This window comes from Panthera tigris, chromosome A1 (genome assembly GCF_018350195.1).
Source record: "Panthera tigris isolate Pti1 chromosome A1, P.tigris_Pti1_mat1.1, whole genome shotgun sequence".
Taxonomy (NCBI): domain Eukaryota; kingdom Metazoa; phylum Chordata; class Mammalia; order Carnivora; family Felidae; genus Panthera; species Panthera tigris.
In genome coordinates this window covers 207256384-207283810 of record NC_056660.1, presented here as the reverse complement: position 1 = coordinate 207283810, position 27427 = coordinate 207256384, and the positions used below count along the sequence as shown (strand labels likewise).

General features: G+C 39.8%; 1 protein-coding gene across 1 annotated transcript in view; it reads right to left on the bottom strand.

The window, feature by feature from the left end:
* Positions 1-27427, bottom strand: part of LIFR (LIF receptor subunit alpha) — a 78471-nt gene that overhangs the window by 29777 nt on the left and 21267 nt on the right. The window contains exons 2-9 of the mRNA XM_042996258.1: positions 24458-24618; positions 22682-22796; positions 20127-20266; positions 14206-14369; positions 8340-8514; positions 6268-6522; positions 1068-1197; positions 470-639 (exon numbers count right to left, since the gene is read on the bottom strand). Of these exons, the coding sequence (XP_042852192.1) occupies positions 470-639; positions 1068-1197; positions 6268-6522; positions 8340-8514; positions 14206-14369; positions 20127-20266; positions 22682-22796; positions 24458-24599 (1291 nt within the window). The 5' untranslated portion in view covers positions 24600-24618. The remainder of the gene's footprint in view (positions 1-469; positions 640-1067; positions 1198-6267; positions 6523-8339; positions 8515-14205; positions 14370-20126; positions 20267-22681; positions 22797-24457; positions 24619-27427) is intronic.

The following is a 27427-nucleotide window of genomic DNA, read 5'->3' as shown; positions in this document are numbered from 1 at the left end:
CTCACTGGCCTGGTTTACAGTAGTGTACCAGTGTCAACTACCTTATTTGGAAATTATACTATATAGTTACTAAGACGTCAAAAATGGTGAAAGCTGGGTGAAGAGGTCACGGGGCTGTAATTTATATCTTTGCAACCACCTGTGAGTCTGTAATTAAAATAAAAAGCTTTTAAAACTGGGGCAAAACATTTTTCAGGAATCAAAACCTATTAGATAAAACCACTTAAAGTTTCTGTGAAAATGACTAATTCAAATTTTTGTCTGAATTCAATAAAATGGTGAAACGTAATTATACATTTTAAGGATTCTCAAATAAAATCTATAAAATTTATAAAACTAATTTATAACAATTTATAAAACTAGAAAGAAAATAGTAAAAAGTAGTCCCTGGAAGCACTCCTCATTAATCTCAAGACACTCCAGCACTTCTACAATTATTTTTAAGACACTGGTTTATGAAGCAGCTTACCTTTCTCAGTTATGTTAACTAAAATAGTTGATTCTGACCGACCCAGAGGATTGCGAGCATTCAAAGTAAAATTATATATTTCTTGATTTGGACGCATTTGAAAGAATAACTGGTAGCTTTCATTGGTTGGTGCTTCAACTCTTTTAAATTTAACATATTTTCCTGAGAAACTATGAATTAAGAGAGCAACAAGATTAAAATAATTTCAAAATGGCAAGAGAGAGAAACACTGCAGGAAAAAATAAGTGGGTAACATTTCTAATAATTAATCTTTTTAAAACGTTTATATCTCTAATTATAGATGTTACTACAGACTCTGGGAAGAAAACGTAGAGGATACAGAAAATAGATGAAAATAATCGGCCAGAAGCCTACTACCCAGAAACAGCCTCTGTTCGTATTTGAGCGTTCTTCCAGGATTTTTAAAAGAGCATGCAAATATAGTCTGTGTGCATGTAATATGCATATCCAATTTCATACAGCATACTGGATTTTCTATCTTGCTCATAACATAAATGAGAGCATTCCCTATGTCACTTAATACCCCTCCAACGTACTCCTCACTGTCTGACATTTTTCCCTCACCAGTGATCTTTACCTTTCAAATAAAGTGTAACTTGTATTGCGTGGGCCCACCAGTGCTGTCGGTCTTCCGGGATTCCAAGTACATATAATCTCTTTTAAATCGTATGTCTCACAATTCAGTTTTTGAGGAATATCAGGTGGATCTAATGGGAAGAAAAATGTAGTTACAGGTGATATACAATTTCCCTGAAAACATGTTTCACAAATGTTAATTATGTTTTGTACAATTTCTTTTAAAAATGAAAATAACTTTGTGTTTACACTTTACCTTTGGAACAATGCAGGAATTTCTGTAGCATGTTTTGGAGTTGATTTTACATTAGAAATGATGGATTAAAATATGCTGATGAATGACTACTAGCTCATTTGGAAGCTCCCCAACAACGACCCCCCCCCCACCCGCCTCAAAATCTACCAAATCTCTCAGAGGAACCTGGATCCAACAAGTCAGAAAAATTTACAGGTTAAAAGTATCAATATCTATCAATAATAACTGTGATTTGAAAAGAAATTCCAATTCAAATTAAAAATCAACACGGGTCGGGTCGTGTTACAAGTTTCAAAGTTCTTAAAGAAGTTGCAAGGACTATTACTTATAAAGTATCTCTTGGTGAAATGCTGCATCTTCCTATAATTCAGAAGTGACTACTGCTCTTTGGTTTTTGTTCTTTATTGAAATGATTCCCTCTCATTTTGCAGGGACAAAACTAGAAAAAAAAAAGAGTGTGTGTGTGTGTGTGTGTGTGTGTGTGTGTGTGTGTCAGACCTTTAAAGTAATAATGGAAAATTCTGCGTTGGACACTAATTATACAAATTGGTTATTTCCAGGGTCACCTGGGTGGCTCGGTTGGTTGAGCGTCCAACTCTTGATTTCAGCTAAGGTCACGATCCCAGGGTCATGGGATCAATCCCTGAGTCTGTTTAGATTCTCTCTCTCTCCCTCTGCTCCTCTTTTTCTCTCTCTCTCTCTCTCAAAAAAAAAAAAGAAAAAAGAAATTGGTATTTCTTTTTGTTAATTTTTTTAACGTTTATTTATTATTGAGAGACAGAGACAGAGCATGAGCATGAGCAGGGGAGGGCAGAGAGAGGGAGACACAGAATCCGAAGCAGGCTTCAGGCTCCGAGCTGTCAGCACAGAGCCCGACGCGGGGCTCAAACTCACAAACTGTGAGATCATGACCTGAGCCGAAGTCAGTCGCCCAACCAACTGAGCCACCCAAGTGCCCCTGAAATTGGTATTTCTGTAATCATGCTTAACCAAGCATACATAGAAACTAGTGTTCTCTGTCATATTTATCCAAACTATATTTCACTAAAATTTTTAAAAACAATTACTTATTGAAAAAATCTGTAAAATATTTTTTAATGTTTATTTTGAGAGAGAACAAGTGCACAAGTGGGGGAGGGGCAGAGAACGAGAGGGAGACACAAAATCTGAAGCAGGCTCCAAGCTCTGAGTTGTCAGCACAGAGCCCAACGTGGGGCTCGAACCCACAAATGGTGAGATTATTACCTGAGCCAAAACCAAGAGCTGCATACTTAACCAACTGAGCCGCCCAGGTGTCCCAATAATTTTATTTTTTAAAAACTAAACTTTAAAAACAGTTCTTAGACTGTGTGAGTAACTGAAAAGGACTTAGCAAATTTCCCATACCTTCCTGAGATAGAATAATGTCCATAAATGATATTTTAGGTAATATTAAGAGGAGTCATGAGTATTTATATTGAAGTCTAACAATGGCATAGTGAGACTAAAACTGACATATTTGTTTTGAAAACTGTTTTAAATCTAAGGCCAAACTTTAAGTCATTTTATTAGAATGACATGCCAAATTTTTGAGTACACTAAAAATGCTGATTATTTTAGTATTTGGCAGATATGTTAAGTTGAAATAGTTAAAATCCAAATAACAGGAGCAAGCAGAAAGAAGGAGAAGGGAAGACGGGAGGTAGAAAAAATATGAGAGGGGAGGATCTGAAAGGTAAGGTACTGTCTTCTCAAATAAATTAACTTATAAAGGAATCACCTGACGCTAGGTAAAAACTAGGTATAAATCAACTGTATTACTAGCAAATAGAAAATGTAATTTAAAAAACAAAGCCATTTTTTACGAGAATGTTTTCAAATGAGCAAGTATGAAATCTGACATTGACATAAATATTTAAACACTCTAATTCTATGTCACAGTGTATTATGTTAAAATGCTTTAAGTATGATGAAAGATTAGTATTTAGGTCAATGTTTAATGCTGAAGTGGCACTATCTATGAAAATAACTCCAGGGGCGCCTGGATGGCTCAGTCAGTTAAGCATCCGACTTTGGATCAGGTCATGATCTCAATGCTCCTGGGTTCGAGCCCCATGTCAGGCTCTGTGCTGACAGCTCACAGCTTGGAGCCTGGAGCCCGTCTCAGATTCTGTCTCCGTCTCTTTGTCCCTCCCCTGCTCGTGCTCTCTTTCTCTCTCAAATATAAATAAACATTAAAAAATAAAAAAAGAAAATAACTCTGAGTGATTACTAAAGAAATAGTGTTTATAAAATAAGATCTATTTTGCCTAGAAGACTAAATTAGCTCATGAACAAACACTGACAAGTATTGGTAAATAAGTATTCTTCTGTCTGCTGGATAATAAATTTATTTGCAATTACAATAATAAACTTAAGAGGAAAAAAAGCCACTGTTACTACTAGCACCAAACACCAAATTCATAGGAATAAATTTATTAGAAGATACATAAGACTTTCTATCACCAATATAAATCAAAGAAGACCTAACTATATGGAAAGATAGACCATGTTCCTGGCTTGGATAACTCAGTATAGAAAGAATGAAAATTCTCCTAAACTGGTCTCCTCAATTAATAGATCTAATGTAACTCAAACAAAAATCCTGGTAGGTTTTTAATGTGTCTTTTGAACACATGGCCGGTTAACAGGATATCCATGAGGGAAAGAAAATAATGACTCTTGATCCCTAACTCACACCATAAACTGCCCTTGCTGTTAAGTCCCTAAAGAAATCCCTCTGCAGGGAAATTCTACCACTGCTCCGGAGTTAACAAATAGTATTTCAACCACCAAATGCTACAAATGAAGGTTAATATATGAATTAAATAGGTTTGTCCTACTATGTGACAGAAGGGGAGAACACTGTTAAAAATAATAAAAACCTGATGGATATTCTCATCTTCTGAGTTTTAATTTTTGTCTTTTGTACTTTTAAGTGGCTGTCTCATTTTTTGGTTATCACTTATCAGGTAGCCTCACTACATACACCACTGGTTCTCAGTTTATATGCTCCATGATCATTTATGAGGAATGTTGCAAGTCATTTCCTAAAATTCCATTAGGAAAGAAATTTCTAAAGTTTAAATTTGAACATAATCTCACTTTCACTTGAACTGCAAAATGCATTTCTGGGAAGACAAAAAGGGAACACGGTTCCAGCCATCACTGAGAAGTGCACCTAAGCCTGGTTATTCCCTTGGGAGTGTATCAGCGAATCGACATAATTCCTCCTAAGTTTCAACAGAAGGAATAGAAAGGTGGAGAGCTGCTGGTCTAGAGCACAGCTGAGAATCAAAAAAAGTTTAAGAAAAATCACCACACAAGCAAAAGAAAATCGCAAAACCCACTCACTACGTTCCACACACTTTATTCATGAGACCCTTTAGCCCAAACTCCGCCTCGAATTCAGAATTGCAGGGGAGGAAGGGAAGCAAGGACTGCTGGAGGCAAAGCCATCAGTGCGCCACAGGACAGTTGCCACGGGAGAGGGGACAGAAAAGCTCGAAACGCAAAGTCTCTGTGGACACTCAACACAAGCTGTATAAATAGGGCAGTCTCCCACAATAACTTCTGGAAACATGCTGTACTTTTAGAACTGGAGGAGTGACCACATTAATAACGATGCCCCTGTATAACGGAGCATATGTTACACACACAAACAGGGAGAGGGGGCCCTTCTCATGCGTGTCCTCCAGTTACTCCTCCTCCTCAAATATATTACTTTAAAAGTCACAGAAGCCTGCAATACACTATTGAAAGATTTTTGTGTAAAATCATTACAATTTCTTTAATTGGGGTAAGTTTTAAAAGGTATGTTTTAAATTTTTTAAAATTTACTTACTGTAGACAGAGACAGACAGACAGCAAGAAGGGGAGAGGGACAGAGGGAGACAGAGATTCCTAAGCAGGCTCTGTGCTGAGCATGAGGCCTGATGTGGAGCTTGATCCCACAACCTTGAGATCATGACCTCAGTTGACATCAAGAGTCGGATGCTCAACCAAGTGACTGAGCCACCCAGGTGCTCCAAAAGGTATGTTCTAAAGTTAAATTTTAAAAAGATATGTTTTAATTAGGTGGGACGTTTTACCTTTTTAATTTTAAAAGGTATGTTTTTGGTGGGAAACGGACACAGAGTGGCCCTTGAAAACACAGGGTTTGGGGAACCAACCTCCCATGAAATTCTCATGGAACCTCCCAAAAATCTACATGCAAGAGCACCCAGCTGGCTCAATGAGAAGAATGAGAAGAGCACGCGACTCTTGATCTTGGGGGTCATGAATTCAAGCCCCGTTGTTGGGTGTATTTTTTTACTAAAAAAATAAACTTAAAAAAAAATCTATATATAGCTTTTGACTCCTCCAAAACTTAACTACTAGTTTACTGTTGACTGGAAGCCTCACCAATAACAGACAATTGATTAACATAACACATATTCTGTGTATCATATTCTCACAATAAAGTAAGCTATTTAACATGTTAAGAAAACCATAAGGGAAAATGCATTTACAGTACTGTACTGTTTTTACTGAAAAAAATTCATGTATAAGCAGGCCCATGCAGTTCGAACTTATTTTTTTGTTCAAGGGTCAACTGTTATATGAGATAATTCCTGAACAATGTAGGATTAAGAAGTATTATATACTAATTACCCTTGACTCAACACAGCTGTTAACTAAGAATTTAAAAATTACCGGCTGGATATTGCAAATCTTCTTACAAAACCTTCAAGTTATATAAATACAAGATTAGAACTCATCTTAAAACAAGCAAAAATTTGGATGCCTTCATCTATAATTTATTAAAGAATTAAAAAAAGAGAGAAAGAAATAGCATCATCCCCCATCACTTGGAAACAGCATTAAAGCTTTCAAAGAGGACCAAAACAGATTACTAGGAACTCTTTCTTCAGTATGATATACTTACATCCTGCGAAAATAACTGTCCCAAATATGTTATCTTCTGTTGTGAAAACCACATTTGTTCCACTGTTTGCAGAAACTGAAATATTATGGATCTTGATTGCAACATTTTCCCCATCAAGATGAATAAGGGGACAATTTGTTTGGCCAATCTGTGCTGATAACACTTTTTCTTGAGTCACACAACAAAATGTTATATCTGAGCCTACAAGTATCACTTTGTCTTGAGGAAAAACCTTAGTCTGAGAATCAGGAGACCCTAGAAAGAGCAAAAGGAATCACAAATACTTTAGAAGCATTTTACCATAAAATAGCCCAGTGTATACAAAACATACTATAAAGTGTTTTGTAATAATGGTGGCCCAAAGACAAGGTATGACCCCCCAGGTTTCAAAGGAGCAAGACCTACACAAGAAATAAAATAAAAGTAGGTATGTCTTATCTACTTATGATGGGTGATGGTGGGGGAATGCAGGGGACTACAGGCCAACAGCTAAGGTCACAGGTTAATGTCTTAAGAAGTGTAAAGGTTCAAATTAAATGCGTTTATATCCACACATAAAAAATCCACACCAAGAAAAAGTCACTCATTATATAATTCTATTCCTCTGAAATGATTCTGTGTATTTAGGGCCGACTTCTTACTTTCCATCAGCCTGAATATATGTTTAAGTATTCTACATCTTAAACAGAACTTTTTCTTTAATCCTAATTCCCTGCTGGTTAAAGCCACACCTTTGTTTTTATTTTCCTAAATGTCCAATCTTTTTAATTATCTCTAGTTTCCTACTTACTCTTTAATCTACCACAATGTGGGTCCTACCTTGACCATTCCACTAAGGTGTCTTGCTGGCCTAAATTGCTCAGTCCAACAGCCACTTCTCAGTCTCCCCTTCCCTTTGACATCCACAGCATCGGGTGTGTTGCCTAAGCTCTAACTTCTCAAAACTCCCTTCTCTCTTGGGTTCTACACCACTCTACCCCACCGGGCTACTCTTACCGGGCTACTCTTAACCCTCTGGCTACTGTCTGCTTTGCTGGCCTCTTTTTCTTTCATCCTACCCTTAGACATTCAAGCTTGTAAGATGTGTATCCCTGGTCCCCATTTCTCTTTCCCTGAGCATGTTAACCTCCAGACGTAAACAATATGAATCGCATGTATGTTGATGATTCTCAAATAGAGATCTTCAGCTCCTACTAATCACTGCCTATGAGACACTGCTACCCAGACACTTCATAAGTACCTCAAGCTTAACATATTAAGAATGAATTTATCTTTCCCACTGAATTCATTCACATATTTTCTGCCTCAGCGGAAGACATCACCAGCTGCTCAGCTGCCCAAACTAATGCTCACATTTGGTTCTATTTCTTGGTTACCAAACACACAGTCACCAATTTTAATCCTGTGTCTTCAGTGTTCACAACTTTTCTCCCTTTTCATTACCAAACCCAAGTGCCCTACTTTACACCTTCACTGTCTTTTGCTGAACTGCAAAAGACCCTCCTTACTCATCTACCTGCTTCCAGTCCTTCCTTCCTCGGGTCCACTCCTCCACGCTGTCGCTAGAGTGGATCTACAATAAACGTCAGCCTAGGTGTTGGCAACAATTTTCCAGGCCTTCTCTCCCACTGCCAACGTTCTACCTGCCTGAGCTCCATTCAGGGTGCAGATGAGTTCAGTACACTTACAGATCCCCATGTTCTCTGCAATAACTCTGCAGCTCATATGGATCTGCTCTGTGGGCAAGAAACTGGGAGCCTTTTTTTTTTTTTAAATATAGACTTGACGTCAATAACATCTACCTAAAATTTTTAAATGTCCTTCAACGCCTACCACAGTGACTTTCAAATCTAGACGTTTATCCAATGACTCAGGAAGGTCTCTAAAAATACAGATTCCTGACTCCTGCCCCAGAGTTTCTGAATCAAAATGTTCTGGGAGAGAGACTTGGAAGATCCTCAGGTGACCCTCATAACGCTAAGTGGCGTTCAGAGAACTTAAAGCTTAAACTAAACCTTAAGCAAGATTAATCTAATTCATCTGAAACGAAAGCTTTTCACATATAAGCTTACAAGAAATGTTCTTCAGTGGGCTCCAGTCACTCCACTCTTTGCGACCAGAGAAATGAGGATCGTCAACATAGCATCTAATTGCCACAGAATGGGTGGTGCACTCTAGGGGCATGTCTGAGGCCCAACTCCAGTGATGAACTGTATCTTTGCCATTCACAGTTGTGTTGTGGGTCACCTAAAAAACCAACACAAACACAAAGTGAGATTTCTAAGTGACAGGTTCTGCTTTCTTTTCAGATTAAAAGACACAACAGACTGTACACAATCACCACTAAGTTAAATAAAGGTTTGTCCTTTTGTACAACCCTCTCAGTTTTTGAAAAGGCATAATAACTTACAGAATCAATAATCGTGATTCATTTAGGTTTCCTTCTTTTGTTTTCATTCCAGTATAGTCACCATACAGTGTTAAATTAGTTTCAGGTGTACAATTTGGTGATTCAACACTTCCATACAACACCTGGTGCTCATCACAATGAGTGCACTTGTTTACTTCTTCAACTTTAGGCTCCACTGCGTTATTACACATGATGTTCCTTTTTCCAAAACATTCAATACATTTCACAGACAAATGTACCATTGCCTAAAATGATCTCCATTTTTCACTGAGGAAAAATAATGGGTCTGTACCTCCACGAGTTAAAGGCAGGAATGCCTGGGTGGCTCGGTCTGATTCTTGATTTTGGCACAGATCATGATTTCACAGTTCGTGGGGTCAAGCCCCACATCAGGCTCCTTGCACTGACAGTATGGAGCCTGCTTGGGATCCTCTATCTCCCTCTCCCTGCTCCTCTTATGCTTGTGCCCCCCCCCTCTCAAAATAAATAACTTAAAAAGAGTTAAAGGCAAAGAGAGGAGCAGCATTTCAACAAAAAATTGTTTCAGGTTGGATTTGTATCTATGTGTTATATGTCTGAAGTTTTATTTTTAAATATGCAACTTATAAGTAATATAAAATAATATAAATTATTAATTTCAATTGTGAAAAATGGGAAGGATTTCAATCAAATATTGAGGATCTACTAAAAGAGACCTCGGGACCTCCAGCCAATGACAACAGCTTAAATAATTGCATTTCCCTCTCTATTACCTTCCGAAATGTCTCCAATACAAAAGTGCATGGATTTTTTAAAAAGGTATAGATGCACAAGGGCAAACACAGGAGAAGAAACACCACCAGTGAAATTCTGGATGGTGGAGGGCTGATGGACAAGGGGAATGGACTCAGAAGACCTGAGAAAGCTGAACCTGAAGCCTTCAGTGGAAAAGGCAGAAACAACCTGACTTCTACCATGGAAATGCCAAAGGGCTCAGGAAAGGGCTGTATGCACCAGGCTCCTATGGAAATGCAGGTGAAGGTGAGGCACAGAACAGAAAGCTGCTTGAAAGTTGTCTGAAGATAATGTTAGACACCCAGATCCCCTCCCACATTCTGTGCTACCAAAAGACTACTCCTCTTCATCTTGGCAGATGGGAGACTCATGCTCTGGGAAAGTAAAACCAAGTATCTCTGGAATGAAGAACCTCAGAAACAATGGAGAATGGGGAATATGGTACCACAACCAGGAAGACTGCTAACCTATGCACTGTGAAGGCTGGTGTGCTCCTGCCTTCTCCTCAGCCATTAGGAGGCTGATGGCAGAGTTCCCACTCACCTGGTAGGAACCAAAATGAATTTTCTGGAGCATAGGAACAGGTCAAGATGAACACCTAAAATAATACTATTAAGATTCTGCCAACTAGATGGCCCATCCTAATCACCTACAATAACATCTCAGTCAACAAGACCCTGGATGGCAAACAGAAGTTCCTATTAGATTTAAAAATAAAAAAAAAATTTCTTTAAGAGCCACTTAAAATATGAGCAGCAACCAGGATGACCAGAAATTGAAGAAAAAGTTCTGAGGGTCAAAGATCAAAATAAAGGGGGCGCCTGGGTGGCTCAGTCGGTTAAGCATCCGACTTCAGCTCAGGTCATGATCTCGCGGTCCGTGAGTTCGAGCCCCGCGTCGGGCTCTGGGCTGATGGCTCAGAGCCTGGAGCCTGTTTCCGATTCTGTGTCTCCCTCTCTCTCTGCCCCTCCCCCGTTCATGCTCTGTCTCTCTCTGTCTCAAAAATAAATAAACGTTAAAAAAAAAAAATTAAAAAAAAAAAGATCAAAATAAAGAAAAAAGCAACTTGAAGAAACAGAACAGAAAGAAAAACTACTAGGTAACTGATGTCCTCAGAGGTAAGAAGAGATATTGCATCCATTAAACAAACAAAAAGAACAGAGAAAAGGGATATCTTGTACATTAAAAATATATATATTAATAGAAATTCAATAATCAGACTGTAAGATAAAGTTTAAGAAAAAACTGCTCAGAAAATTGAGGAAAAAAAAAAACAGGTAGAAAGTAAGAACAGTAAGAAAATTACTTCCCAATCTAGAAGGTCTGATTTCTGAAGAACAGAGAAAACAGAGTGGAAGAAATCAAAGACATAAAATAAGAAAATTTCCCAAATTGACAGACATGTGGTTTGAGACTGAAAGGAGCCTATGACTGTCTAGCACAACAAAGGAAGACAGATCCACAATGAGAAACAAATGGAACAATGTCTTCAAATCTTGAGGAAAATTCCCCAACTTACAATTGTATACCCAGCTAAAATAGTAATCATGAATGAGTGCAAAATAGACATTTTTAGAAATGTGTCTTAATGAATTTATCAAGTAGCATTTTATACTCCCACCAGAAGTGTATGAAAGTTCCAACTGTTCTACCTCTCCTCAATATTTGGAACTGACAGTCTTTTAAATTTTGTTAGCAACTAATTAAAAAAATATCTATCTTATCTATATCTATCTATATCTATCTATCTATCTCTGGAAGCTATCAATGTAGGTAACAGAGAGTATCTATAAATTATAAATAGCTAACAACTACGAGAATATATGCTTCTACCAAAATGAGAAAATAAGAGGAAGAATTCAGGAAAGAGGATCCATTGTAAGAAAAAGGTAAAAGGAATCTCCTGAATGATGACAGGAGACCTCTTGGACCGCAGCTTCATAACAAATGTGCCAAAAAGAAACACAGAGGTTTGCCCTGGATGGGTTACGTGTATACCTGGGTATTAATCTCTTCTAATCAAGGGCTGCTGGTAGGAGTGGAGGCTGCTGGAGCTCCTGAGAAACCTCTGGCCACGAGAGTCCTCAGCTACTTACCACACTCCTGCTGTACAAACATTATCTACGTGAACCCTCTGTAAGAAGTGTTGAGAAGTTAAGTCAGAAGGTCTCAGAGCTATTCACTAATGTATAGCTGGTAAGATACTAGTGTGTGTGGACATTTCAACAGGAGATTCATAAAACTTGGAGAGGATTCAGGAATGAATTCATGGAGCATGAAAATAAAACTAAAAATACAAGACAAGAAGTTGTACCCCCAAAAAAGGAAAATGATAATACACTACTTGGTTCAGTTGTGGATAGTGTTTATATAACCATAATACAAACAATGAATGCCAGTCTACCAAAAATTAGAGCAGAATGAGAGAACGATATTGGAAAAAGATGGGAAATGTAAGAGACAGCAAGCACGGAAGCATGCAAGTGTGTGTGCCCAGGGAAGGCGAGGGGACTAAATTCTCATTACCCACTGTTAAAATAAAACATTGCTCAAAACTGAAAAGAAAAATGAAGAAAGAGAAACATAAGCATGCTATTTGGAAAATGGAAATACATAATAAAAGAATCAGGTAAAAGAATTGAAAATTGTTGTTTATAGGGAGAGAAATATGGGGGGGGGGGGGGGGGAGGGTGCTGCGTAGCTCCCAGGAGTCACTGGCATCCTGGTCTGTGCAGCACATGCTTCCTTGCCTGCGTATGAGGCCATGGGCATAAATGGTAAAGTTCCAAATAAACACTAACGTATAGTATTCTTGATTCTTAAACTCTCACAAAATAATAGCATATAACCTGTCACAAAATGACAGGTTATAAGCAATTATGCTTTAAATGCTGGTATTAATAACATATAATTATAAACAAAAATGTCACATTTTACTATAGATCTGGATCACCTGCCCTCTTACATTTCACTTTTCAAAAATTAATTTGTTCTATCTCTGTTTTTCTTGCCTCTTTCTCTACTGCTCAATACAAAGATTTTTCTTCAAAGATCACATCCCCAAAAGTAGGGAATTGCTACTTTGTCAGTGCCATCTTCTTTCGTATCTTGTGGCAATGAGCTAGATGATCTTAAAAATAGCATCTCTGTTCATGTATGCTTGATTTCACTTATGCTGCAAAGATCAGCCTTCTAACTCTAGCAGCCCTCAGGGAGCCCCCAAAGGAAGTAATGACAACGGATAGTTGTTTAGCAGCTTTACAGATAACACTAATCATTCACTAAAGCAAAGACTGGCACCACTTCACAAATGACAAAAAGGAGGTTTGGGGAAGGGTAAGTGGTAACCCAAAGCACAAAGTGTCAGGCCATGATAAAAAGCCACAAGATACAATTTCAGATAAGCAATAGTTATAAGACAACAATGGAACAGCTATATCAAAGCTACTTGCAAATTAGACTGACAGACAAGAATTGCATTGAAATTCAAGAAAAGAGAGAGCATTTTAGGCCGAGATAATTAGGATGGGCTTTAAAATAAGGGACAGGATTTGACTTAGGTCTTGAATGTACATTCAGTCTGCACTGGTGAAAAGGAAAGGGAAGGCTCCTTACACAAAAATAAATATATCTACTTTGTAGCAGAAATTGTGGTGGGTAAGAAAGAGCACAGACTGGAACTAAACTGCCTGTGATTGAGTCCTGGCTCCACTACTTAATGTCTTCCTGTGTCTCTGTATCTTCATCTATAAAATGGGGATGATGTTCATAGTGCCTCCCTCATGGGCCTGCTGTGAGGATGCAAAGAAAATACACAGAGCTTTTACCGCAGGGTCAGGAACGCAAGGAATTAACACCTACAGAGGTTTTACAGGCGTCAGCCCTGCCGGAAGCACTGGAGACATGTTGCCTACAGTTATGGCGGCTCTCATTTTAGGAATGTCATACACAGAGTGTCAGAAAGGAAAAACAAGAGAGTAACTATAAAGCACAGAGTCATTCTATTTTTTTTTTTACCTTACTGTCTATCTTATCTATGCACTCAGGAAAATAATTGTAAAATCATGAGATAGTCTTCCAATTCTTAAATCTATAACTAAGCACATTTCAAATCCATTGAGGAGGAAGAGAGATCAAGGAACAAAAGGGGGGATTACCAAGTACCAGCTGTCAAAACTATTCACTGCTATTCCTCATCATCCTTGCGATTAAGAGCAAACTAAAAGCAGATCATAAGGAAACCATAAACAAAATTTTTAAAAATAGAGAAAAAAACATGTACTACTAAATGTAATAATGTTATTTCAGGTTCAGATAAATTCAAATTTACAGGCTTATACAAAATTTCTCAACAATTACTATGACTAAATAGGTTTCAAAACATTTATTTTTATGTTTATAGTATTAGACAAAAATAAAATAGCAAGTTATATGGATGTGTTTGTTTATGTAAAAACACGCACACGAAAAAAGCTGGAAAGAAAAAGAAAAATGTTTACTGTGTTTGTGTGGTGGAATCATGCATTATTCCTCCCTTAATTTCCTAAACTTACTGTAATGGTTATACATCATTTTAATAATTAAGTGATTTTTGAGTCATAGCATATAGTTTTTAATGAACCCTGAAAGGATAGTTGATCTACTCCCTTAACACTGTAAAGAAAAGTTCACTGATACCACCTTAAAAATCTTTTAAAAATTATTTGGTTTCTTTAATGTCACAAGAAAAAAAATCTATTTTGATTCAAACTTACTAATTTTATGATTTCCGTATTTTCTTTACGCAGAATTTTAACTTCCCAGATGACATTTAAGTGACGGGGAAAAATAGAACCCCTGTCATTCCACTTCAGGTGTAACGTAGAAGTTGAGAAATCAGCAGACAAATTCAAGATCTCTGGAGTATCTGGAATCAAGGCTTGGGAAAAAAAACAAAAGACAAACTTAGTAAAATAAGTAATGTTTTCTTCATATTGTAATTCCGTTAATCAACTATTTTAAACTCTATTCCTTCTTGATCGAAAAAGAATCAAGAATTAAAAGCAAACTCTCAAAGTGATTACTGACAAAAGAGAACATATGTATTTATTTGTATAAGCAGCTCCCAATGATTCATCAGTCAAATTTGAGTAAATTATTATCAAATCTTAGTATGTTTCCTTATACAAACAGCTACCGGGTTCCCATAATACTGTAGTGTCATCAGTCTGGAATCTACAAATAGGCAACATCAGAGAGAAGTAAAGGAGCTTCCTTTGGATAACTGTAGGTCAAGCCTAAGAAAATGACGGAATATGGAAAGCTTGCTTTGGTAGACCTTTCCATCTGTTTCCTCTGCACCCTTCCCACTCATCTCCCAGTGTCAGAACCCCCGATGCTGGTGAAAGTCACCCACCTGGGGATGCTACGAGCTATTACTGGTGTGGGTATCTGTAAACAGCAGCAAGACCATAGGAATGACCAAGGCATTAAGTGAGGATGCCAACAGGGTACCATGCAGATCTGTGAAGTACTCACCAGGGTAAGAAGTCCTTCAGAAAAGCTAGTTGAGCTGTGGCATGCAATGCAGTGCAGAGGGCTGGGAGACATAATGTGATTAAGTGGGAGACCATTGGAGAAAGGCTGACCAGGGTAGCAAGGATATGGATCGTGATACCTCATCATGTGCATGAGGGATATGGAAAAGGAAAAACCCTGATAGGCACTTCAAAGAAATGACCAGATCGAAGAAATGAGGGATTAGCATAATGAGAAAGGGAAACATCTAAGATTTCTTCAAGTTTCTAGCCCAGAAAGCAGGCAAAAGGAATCACTGACATTGGGAAGAAACGGGAGGATAGGCTCTGGATGACCAAGTGTCTGGGGAGGTAGAGCCTACCAGTGGAGAGGCCTGCAGATAGCAAGTGAGAACGGGGACCATCAGCACCATGGACACAGACTCAAGAGGAACTCTCTGAGTGTAGCTGAACAAATGAACTTGAACACAGACTCAAAATGGCCAAAGCTTGTTTGAGAGCTACCAATAGACAGTCACAGCCTCAAGGAGCCAGAGAACCCCAGCAAGAATCCTGAGAGGCACAAGGAAACCAGAGAAGATACAGCATTGCTGAGACCAAAAGAAATGGGTTGTCATCTGGGCCAAATAAAGGCAGTTCATAGAGGAAAACTGAGCAAAGACCACCGACATTGGTGAGGATACTGTTAATATTTGAGAGAGAAGTTTGGGAGGGCAATGGGCTCTGAAGCTGCCTTACAAAAGAAAAAAAAAAAAAAAACATGCTCAAGGATATAGTATCTCATAGGGAGAAAATGGTAAATTTCTTACTTTTCAAAATCTTCAAGTCTCCCTACCTACAAGGGATGAGTAAATTACTAAAATAGTTTGGCTCAATGAAAAACACATAAGGTACAAACCTGTTCTGTTCTATGAAACATAGGCTTCTGGTATGAAGGGCAGACAATGTTGGGATTCTTTCCTGCATGTTCTCTCTTCAAATAACAACGTGAAGGTAAGTTGAAAGAAACCCAGAGACACATGTTCTTGGGGGCTCACACCTCTCCTAGCACTTCCGCAAAAAGCACAGGGGCCAGTGAAATAAGTCACGGCAAGCACAAACTGCAGGACTTTCCAGAGGTAGGATAGCCAAATGTGCTAAGAACATAGCACTATATAACCTATATTTGCACTATACAGCCTATAACAAAAGTAGCAGAGCAAATCAATACAAATTAGTCTTGGGATTTACGAATAAGTTCGTAATAAATTTAGCTGAAATTTGCTGAGCACACTGCTCTACACTGGATCTGTGTAAAATATTTATGGCTGTACAGGAAATAGTACATGTGGATTCAAAACCTAACCACTATGTAGCAAAGTCAACAGTTTCACAGCTACATGAGTACAGTGGAGGATGCTTTACAGGGCAAATTTTAAGTAGGAACTGCTTTTAAAACAGAAGGAGCCACTGGGGCATCTGGGTGGCTCAGGTGATTAAGTGTCCGACTCTTGGTTTCAGCTCAGGTCACGATCTCACGGTTCATGAGTTCAAGCCCGGCACTGGGCTCCAACACTGACAGCATGCAGCCTACTTGGGATTCTCTCTCTCCCTCTCTCTCTCTGCCCCTCCCCCCTCTCAAAATACAATAAATAAACTTAAAAAAATAAAATAAAACAGAAGGAGCCACTATATCATATACCTGCAACTAATATGTTAACTGGAATTAAAATAAAAACATACTACTACTACTAATAATAATAATAACAATAAAACAGAAGGAGCAAACAAGGAGCAAGAAATTCAAGGTGCCAGTGTGATCACCCAGAGCAGAGGCTTCTAAGAACATGGTTCTTTCAAGTGTTTCAGGATGTCATGATCCAGTAACTTAAAGATTATGGGAGCATTTACACAAAGGCAGTATTTGTCTATTAAGATGCTCCCTCCCTGAAAAGTACACGTAATTTACATGTTATCTAAATAGAAGTGGGCTACTCTTCAAAACACAAGTCATATACAGTATTTTAAGCTAAGGAAGGTAATAATCACAATTATACAAATGAAAAGATTAAATACACACACACACTTTTCTCACTACTTCATAGTATACATCCTCAGAGTAAAAGGGAAGTTTCCCTAAGCTCCCATGAACTATCTATTATCTGCATTTCTTTCCAGCTAAAACAGACACTTGAGGACAATATTAATTTGCTTTCTAAAAAACAGGAACTTTTCAGCTGGGAAAGAAATGTAATCATTTGTGTTTATTTTTTAAAGCAAGTACATCTATACCTATAACCTCCATGTTCTTCTTCCTCAGGACATCAGAAGATGGGGGCTTCCCTACTTCATTTATGGGATCTACATGATTTTATTCTGCCTCAGACAGATCCATACTTTCAGGTTATTTTAAGAAACTTAAGACACTAAAAGTCTTACAAAGACTTATTTTTGTGCTAGCCCTGGCCAATTAGAAGCTTATTAAAAAAAACTGTACACACACACACACACACACACACACACACACACACACATATATATTAGTTTTCTTTATATGTATACTGTTGAAAGCATCTGAAGAAAACTGAATTTCTCATACTTTTTTAAGTAGCCAAATGCCCCAAACTCCAGATCCTCTAACGCACAACTGCACCAACATTCCACAGCTTCTCCCAAACACAGCAGGTACTCAAAGATTTGCTGATGCAGCCACCTCCCTCTCTTATATTCATCTAGTTTGCTTTTCAATTTTCTTAGCAGTATTATCATAGTAGTAGCAGCTTAGTATTGGGATACTATTAATCTAATATTCTAATCACAATCAGACCCAGTATTATTAAAAATGCTATCAACAAACTACATGATATGTAAAAACAATGAACTATATCATTCTAGTAAGTCATCCAGAATCTCACTAAGTGCCTTATTACATAACACATTGATTTGCCTTTCTAGTTCTTTAAATTTTTTTTTAATGTTTATTCATTTTTGAGAGACAGAGATAGACAGAGCATGAGTGGGGGAGGGTCAGGCAGAGAGAGAGACACAGAATCTGAAGCAGGCTCCGGGCTCTGAGCCGTCAGCACAGAGCCTGACACGGGGCTCAAACCCACGGACAGTGAGATCATGACCTGAGTTGAAGTCGGACGCTCAACCAACTGAGCCACACAGGCGCCCCCCCACCCCTTTCTACTTCTTTTTATCCAATACTGACATCTTCAAGCAGCTCCCAGACAGAATCTTCTCAATACCTACTGAAAAATCAGACAATACAAACTGGCTCTCTGACAGAATCCTGGGGAATTTTTTAAAAATCTGGAATGAAATTAAGTTAGATTCCTCATACTTTACTACAAAATAATTCCAGATGTGTAAAAGATTTAAATCAAGCATGATAATAAAACCAAAATCTCAGAGAAAAATAGCAAGAGAGTATATTTATATAAAAATGAAAACCATGAAGTTTAAATTTTAAATTTGGGCAATTATTTGTAGGAAATATGGCAGAATTAATAACAATATTGAGAGCTCTTGTGAACTGATGGAGGAAAAGCGGAGTTTCAACACGAGAGAAAAATGAGAGAGGATACAGACAGTTCAGAAAAGAATGAGAATGACTGATCATTTTTTTCCAAAAAAGTAATCACAGAAATGCAAAGTCAAAGTGCTCTAACTGGGGGCCACCAGATTGAAATGGCAGAACTAAGAGAAATTGACAAAACCCAGTCCTGGCAAGGAAGTGAAGAACAAGTCCCCTCTAGTGTGACATTTGCAAAGAGACTCAAATGCAAAGAGACTCAAAAGTTTTGGAGAGCAACTGGCAATGGACATCAAAGTCCTAACAAGGGACTGTTTTTAATGCAGCTTTCCCAATTCTAGGAATTTAGCTTAAGGACATCATCACACAAATCAGAAACACATATGTGCGAAACATGTTCATTAAAGCATTGGTTATTACACTGAAAGACCAGAAATAAAAATCTCAATGTTAATAATCAGTCACTTAAGTAATTACGGTACCTCCACTCAGTGGAATACTCTGCAGCCTATACAAATAATACAGATTTATTTAGATATCAAACAGAAAACTCTGTTTTCTGTTAAGCAGGTTACAAAGTAATAATATGAACCTCACTGTTTATATGTATATGCACAGAAAATATATTTAAGTGTTAACAGCATTTCTCTGTGGGTATTGAGATCATGGCTGATCTGTTCAAAACATTCTCACATGGATCTCACATACAGCTACAGAAAGAAAAGAACAAACATGGCTCTTCTCTCTTTAACTTAAAAGGCAGTGAGACAGATGCTAAGTTCCTGGAAAGCACGCTTTGTTATTATCCTTTCAAAATCTGTTCTATCTCAGACACAGACCGCTCCAAACATGCATCTTATCTATAAAATTGAACAAGTCACCAAGTTAATTATATTTTTCTCCTTGTTGCAAAGTAAGTCATCCTTATAAGACTCATCATAATGTCATTACAATGCCACGCCCTCACAGTTGTCAGGAGAGAAAGAAACCTGCTTCTCCCACCATTAAGAGTCAAGAGTACTGGGGTTTTTAAGGTCTCAGTGTGTAGCAAAATCTCCATCTCCATCAGTCTGGGCTATGTCACGAGGGTAACATAGGTCGTAGGCATTCAATCAACACACATGTAGAAGATGCTTGCCACGTGCAAGGCAGTGGGCGAGGTGCCAGGTGTAGAAGGCACACTCCCTGCCCTACTGAGCCTATTTCTTGCAGAAGCAACAAACGCAGTGCCTTATTACATAACACATTATTAATGCAACTGTGAGAAATGCCACGAAGGAGAAAAACACACTGCCTAAGGGAATGTTAAGAAAGGAATCGGATCTCCTCTGGGAGGGGATAGTCAAAGACCACTTCCTAGAGCATGCGACACCTGAGGAATTCTGAAAGGTATGCAGGAATCAACGAAGCGAAGTGATGCCAAGAAAAGTACCCGCATGTGGAAAGGATCATCAGCTCTGTGACATTTACTCTGACTCCTTCCTTCCTGATCCGGGCTATGCTCCGGAATCCACAGTATGGTTGCTGGGGAAATGCAACTATTAGTCTAACAAGTGTAATTCAAAAGAAGAGTAAATTTCTGCCAATTACAAAGCACTGTTGCTGCCTTATTTTCAAATCAATTTTCTTTTCAAATACTTACAAACATTTTTTTCATTTAGTGTGAATTTACTTATAGGATTTCCAAAGTCATATAGACGATTTATGGTTATTTCATGATCACCAGGTAAAAGAGCTGGGATTTTAGCATTTGTTTTCTCTGACTGATAACAAGAACGGGACCTGCAATACAAAAAAAATCACATTTTAATTAGTGGATAAAACTAACAGTGCAATTTTCATAAAAGCCTGATTAACACAAAATGCACCAGAAAATACTTTCTGTTCTTTCATACAGAAACACGATAGGTTACACTGCGTTTTAAGACTGAGAAAAGAGAGGTTAATGGGAAGTGCATCAACATGGAGGATGAATAACCAGATTGGGCCAGAAAGTCGAGTGATAAGCAGAGATGGTCATTTCAAGAAACTCAGGATTTCAGCATGCCCTTCACACTCCCACCAGCCTTCCCTCTGCAGCCTTCCCTCGAGCCGCACACGCCTGCTCCCCTAACCCCCCACCCCTCTACAGAAGACCATCACAGAGTCTCACGTGCAGATGCCGCTCCACAGATAGAGGACAAGAATGAAACTGGCTGTCTGTGGCCCTTCAAACGCACCCTCGACTTGGCCACTGCTCCTGTTTTGGCTCACGGTTTGGTCTGAACAACACTTTCTCATCCGCTCTGTTTCCAAAGCTCTTCCAGTTCCCCACCCATTATCCCTTGGACAAAAGTCATTCCTCTCCTCTGTGGTTTCATGGCCCTCTGAACCTTTCAAGAGCGCATTTATATTATTTTTACCGTTATTCATGTATATTTCTAACGTCCCATGCAAATCTGAACTCAAGCAAAGGGACTCTGCGGTGTCCCGGCGTCCCAGCGTCCCTGCCCGGCACCTCTCGCGGGCCTCTCCACGTCACTCGCTAGGAGGGACCACCACGGAACAGGTCGGCTCACCTGTTCTCAGCCTCACAGCGGGAGGCTTCGTTAGGTGTAACACAGAACCACCTGAATTCGCTAAATCGTGCTATTCCATAAGTTCCATTATGCCACTGAGCCCCTATCCTTTCAGGCTGGAATGTCCTTCTGTCCTTTTGCTGCTGAGAAGACCAGGAATTCGTACTCCGCAATCACCCCTCCAACAGCCTCTCCGGCACCCCACGCTCCTCAGTCAATGCTCCGTCGGCCCTTCACATAGAATTTCCGCATTTCCGGCAGCACCTGACCCACAGCACTGCTACGATTTGTCTCCTGTGAACAGAGAGCCAGAACAACTCCCTCTCCCTGTGGCCTGAGGTGAGCCAGTCATGTTATTTACCAGGTTTGTCAGGTTCTCCCAGACCTGCTGGACTCACAGCAGGACTGCACTTCCCACTCCTCTGAGGCAAGGCGTAGCGATGCGACTTTATTTGTGGAGAAATGGGAGTGAAAGTCACATCTGTCACTTCAGGAAGGAAGCTGTGAAAGCCAGCACTTCATGCACTGGAGGGTGAGGGAGCCCTAGGCCGGGGGCCCTGCGGAGAGACTCGGGGTAGAGATGCCAGCTGGCCCCAGAGGGCCACAGGCCGAAAGCAGGTAATAAGCCTTTATTTTCACAGCAAATAAGATGTTAGAGCTGTTTCTGCAACACAACCAAGCTCCTCCTGGTCGACAAATTCCCACAAAGCTTAGACTAATGCTCAATAAATGTACACCAAACGGGGAAAACCTGAGTAGTACTTAAATGCAGACTTATGTCAATTCGCATTAGGACCGTCCATCAGCCAACTGGCCTCAGAGCCGTCGTGCTGAACAACTCTGGTGTCGCTGAACCACTTTGCCTGGGCCCGTGGAGTCAGGGACAGCGAAGAGAATGTTCTGGTTTGCAGAGAGCCCAAAGGCCTCACCTCCAGGCTTCGGAGCTTGTGGCCTTCTCCAAGATCGCCCCAGAGGGGGAAGGTGGTGGGACCTGCGACTGGCCTGCTGATGTCCACTCTCCCTGTCCCTACATTAACCCCAGGTTTATCCAGGCACACTACCCCGCCTCTTATGCAAAGAGGCTTCCTCATTTGACTGACTTCTGCCAAAAAGATGCAAGCAGGTGCAAGACGTGTTGTGTGGGACTTCTTACACCCTTCTTTTCCTCACTGCTTTCTGGAAAGGCAGACATGACGGCCACTCCTCAAGCATCCTGGGACCATAGGCCCTCTGCCAAAGGTGGCACGGCAGCATGACAAAGAGGAACCTGGGTCTCTCATCAACAACCATGTCAGCCTTGAACTGCCTACTCCAGACCTGACCTTTCCCGTTTGGCAGAGTCAAAACCTCAACCTAACTGATCTAGACAGATGGTGTGGGACAGACCAGTTAAACTTCTCTACAGATCAGAATCCACAACATATTCAAGGTGTGTTCCATACTTAATATTCATATAACAAAAGAATCAAAGTTTTAACCAGGAGAAGGGTTTTTTTCCACTTTGATTGACGTAAGATTCAGATTTTTTAGGAAATAGCTAAGATTTAAAATTTCATTAAAAAATTTCTAGAACAAAATCTCTATGTTCTACAATTGAAGACCTTTAGGTTACAGCTAATAATCAAAGTATCTCTATTACCTGCTTTCAATGCAAACTTCATAAATAGTACCATGGCCTGCTCCAGAGGGTGCTTTCCAAGAACAGTCCCACACTTGCAAATTGTTAGTTATACACTTCAAATCACGAGGAGCCCCTGGAGAAGGAGAGAAACACACACACACACACACACACACACACACACACACACACACACACAACATGCTTAATAATTTAACTGCACTGTAAAAAGGTCAACACATCAAATCATCTTTAGTCATGAGTATGAGCCCATGTGTCTGCACAGGAGCCAGGTTCTTTCTGCAGGACTGACTGCAGAGTCACAGGAGGGACTGGTTTTAGATTTCTCTTTGTAGCTGTGGATTAAAAAATGAGAGGAAACCGATGGACGTGGGCCAACCACTAGACCACTTAGGGACTGGGCCTCCATCAAAGTCCCACCTCCAGCCACTAAGATAAATGCAGGGAGGGACGGTAGAGTCAAGGATGAGACCCAGAGAGGGCCTAGAAGATTTTTTAAATAGCCCCACTGGCCCCACTCCTTCCCCCAAAACAAATAACTACTAGTAAAAATTACGTGTTCCCCATGCCCACAAACACAGCTTCTGAGCACTTGCAGCCATTGCTGTCTCTTTGCCTGTTACCAGGCTGCTACCTGCATGGAAACCCCATAACCAATCTTTAGATTTTTATGAAGCATATGACATTTACACAGTAATGAACTGACACGAGTCTGAAAAATATGTCTTTTGTGTAGGCCTAAACAACTGAAAAGTAACAAATGACTCAGAAGATTATAATCCTAATAGTGCTTATTCATACCTATAAAATAATATTAGGTCATGGACTACAGAAGCACTATACAATGAAAAATTATCATGCTGAAAAGAAAATGAAAAAAAAGGAGGGTACGAGAGGGAGGACAAAAGGCAAAAGGAAGGAAGAGAGGGAAGGAGGGAGTGGATAAAGCAATTATAGTGTAAAAAAGAAGGTCATTCCCTCTCAGACTCTATATAAATGTCTCTGAAAAAGATTTTTTTAGTTTTTACACACGATTGGCATGGCATTTAGGAAAGCAATAAATTATAAAGCTATTTATATGACAGAAAACAAAAACGTTAGAAATACATTAGAAATTATCAGTAATCATAATAAAATTATTCAACAGTGATCCTGGGGGAAAAGTGATGTTTAATTATGGAAATAATATTAAAAATAAGTTCAGGGGCAAAAGGATAATGTTCTTCATAAAAATAAGTGAGGTAGTAAATCTACACAAACATTTTCAATATATTTAAAAAAGATGAACACAGCATTTTATTAAAGAAAGATATTTAGATTTCATTTATGTGACATTCAGAAAAGCAAAATTATAGACAGAACATAGGTCAGTGTTGGCTGGAGGTGGGGAGAGAGGGGCTAAATACAGAGGAGCATGGAGAATTTTCTAGAATGAGGAATGTCCTACTTCTTGATTGTGCCAGTGTTTACATGACTGTGTACATTTGTCAAAACTCACACAATTTTATCCTAAAAGGGTGAATTTTATTTTATGTAAATAATATCTTAATTTTTTTAAATGGGGCAAGAATATTTACATCTACCTTTATGGGCCTTTATAAAAGAGAACAAAAAGTACACAGAAAAAAAAAAAGATTGCAAAGAAATGGATTTTAACCACAGAAAACCTGAGGGGTTCAATAAAGACACAGGATCACCTCATAATCAAAACAGTAATGGCAAAAAATAGCAATGGCATTGCAATCAGTTTATTCTCCAAGACTCAGATGTACTTACCCCTTTTCTGGCTATTTACTTGATTCATTAAATACAGAAGAATAAACGTTAGTAAGAGCCACTGTAAACTTGAAGTCATCCTCATCCTTTTACCATCCACCATCCAGGATGGTCTTCTCAAACGTAAGGAAATGTTCATCATCCGTGCAAAGCAGTCAATCCTAGGCGAGGAGAAGAGTTTCAAACGGTGCTCAAAGTGCTCCAAAGACCCCTCGTACTGTGCCCACCGGCACAGAAAACAGAGCCGCGCGAATACTGAAACATACTCTACATGAACAACTTTGTGCACACGAGACTCAAGCTGCCCGGGCTTCAGGAGATGTGAACATTCAGACACAGCGGTTGCTTCCGGGATCCGTCACAGGCTCAACTTTCAATGACAGCCGCTCGGGGCGCCTGGGTGGCTCAGTCGGGTAAGCATTCAACTTCAACTCAGGTCATGACCTCACGGTTCTTGGGTTCAAGCCCTGCATGGGCTCGGAGCCTGGAGCCTGTTTCAGATTCTGTGTCTCCCTCTCTCTCTGTGTCCCTCCCCCACTGTGCACGCTCACGTGCGCTTGCCCACTTTCTCTCTCTCTCAAAAATAAACATTAAAAAAAATTAAACAAACAAATGATGGGCTTCAAGTTCAAGATTATAACCAAGCACATATTTATAACTCTCCACTCCAATACTATTCAGTATAGAAAAGCAGAACATGAAATTGAAGTTTTGACAATTTTAAACGAGGTACAGAATGACATTTTAAATTTTAATTAACATAGTCATTTGTGACAAGTCATTATTTCTTTTTCGTTTATACTGTGATATGTTTATGTTTCATATAAACTTAAATAGTTTAAAGAAAGAATTAGGATAAACAGTAGTATAGCGGGTTTGCAGATGTGACCAAAGTATTGACAACACAGAAATGATGAAAGTGTACCAAACACCGCAATGGGAGGAAAGGGGCTGCTGGTAAACAAGAAGATGGGCAGAGATTGAACCTGGTGTGCCATGGGGAGTGGCTGCAATGCAGGCAGGCGCTGTTCAGCCTGAGAGCTCCCAGAGACACTTGTCAGCAGCAAATGCCTAGAGACAGGGTACCAAGCACTGGGTCCCCATCCAGGCACTGGAGATACACACTGAGCCATACCAAGTCCTGGCCCTCGACGAGCCTGGACTCTGGTTGGGAGATACACATATACAAACAAGTAAGAAATTTCAGATCTTCAAAGGTGCTTTAAAAACTAGAAGTCTGAGGCGCCTGGGTGGCTCAGGCAGTTAAGCTTCCGACTCTTGATTCTTGGCTCAGGTCATGATCTCACAGTTCGTGAGTTCGAGCCCCTCGTCAGGCTCGGCACTGACAGCGTGGAGCCTGCTTGGAATTCTCTCCCCCGCCCCTGCCCCTCCATGGCTCTCTCTCTCTCTCTAAATAAATAAACTTAAAAAAACCCAAAAAACTAGAATAAGTCAATGTGTGTGAGAGTGTGTGAGTAAGTGAAGATGTTAGCTAAGCTGAGGCCTGACTATAACTAGAAGATGGCCATGATAAGAGCAGGGGAAAGAAAGGCAACAGCAGATACAAAGCCCTAAGAAAGGACAAGCTTACTAGGTTCAAACGTCAGGAGGAGGGGCCGGGGCTGGGGCCAAGAGGAGGTGGGCTGGTCAGGCCACAGAGGGCCTCTGGGCCATGGAAAGGATATGGAGTTCCGAGAAAAGAATCCACTGCTGTGTTTTAATCAGGGGAGATCCATGATCTGACGTGCACTTTGGGGAGATTTCTCTAGCTGCTACTTGGAGGGTGGGCTCCAGGGGAGGAGAGAAGAGGCAGGGAAACCATAGTGCAGGTGGCATCACCACCAGTGGTGAAGGCTAGGATTCTAAGAGCAGACGTGGAAGAGGCAGTCACATGCAGGCTCTGTTCTAGAGATGGAAGGTCTTCCCAATGCACTGCAGGCAGGACAGTGTGGTGAAAAAAACACAGATTGGGGCTGAAGCCCAGCCGTGCTACTCATTGTGTGGCCTGAACCTCTCTGTGCCTCAATTTCTTCATCTGTAAAGTGGGGGTGATAACAATATTTTCCTCTTAAGTTTTTTGTAAAGATTAAAGGAGTAAATAAACGTAAAGCACTTAGCAGAGTACCACACATGTGGTAAGTGGTATTGAGCGTACTCAGTGTGTTGTGTGAGATAGAGGGAAAAGACAGGAAGCAAAGATGGCTATCAGATTTGGTGGGCACACAACAATGGAAGGATGGTGGTGCCATTTAAATCCTCTCTGGGTCCATAAAGAGGGAGGCAGCGATTTACGGGGCTGTTTACAGACGGTCTGTTTATAACAGAGATTTGTTTAAAGACCTCAACTTTGATGTGCTCCTACTCCCCAAAGACACATTCCCTGCAGAATGTAAAAGAACTGTCCAGGAAATCAGAGCAGCTACCAAAGACACAGATACCCAAGAGGAAAGGCTTCCGCATCTGACACACAGGGGTTCCTCAGAGGAATGACGTTCCCATTCGCTGCTGCTGGGATGAAGCCCACCACACACGAGTCCTTCCAAGGCACTGAAAACTCCTTGTCAGACCTAATAGTGCCTCGTTTTTATACTGGAACAGACAACCAAGGGTCATAAAACATACAAGCAGAGCCCAAAACAATGAAAAGAAATTCCAAATAAACAGGGTCACCAGGGCAAAAATAAAAATTACTCCTAGAGAAAAGGGATAACATGGAAAAGAGGAAAACTAAAACACAAAGAGAAAACCCACCTCTAAATCGTATTCTCAGAATGAACAGGACTCGGTCATAAAAACAAGAAGAGATGCAATGAAAAAGGAATAATCAGGAATAAAAATAGCTCTTATAAGTTAAATGTATTGGCTGATACTAAAAGTTTTTTAAAAACGGATACAACATTGAGAGCAATCTTTCAGGAAAAAACCCAAGACAAGAACAGAACAGGTGAGAAGAGACGTTAAGAGCAGGGA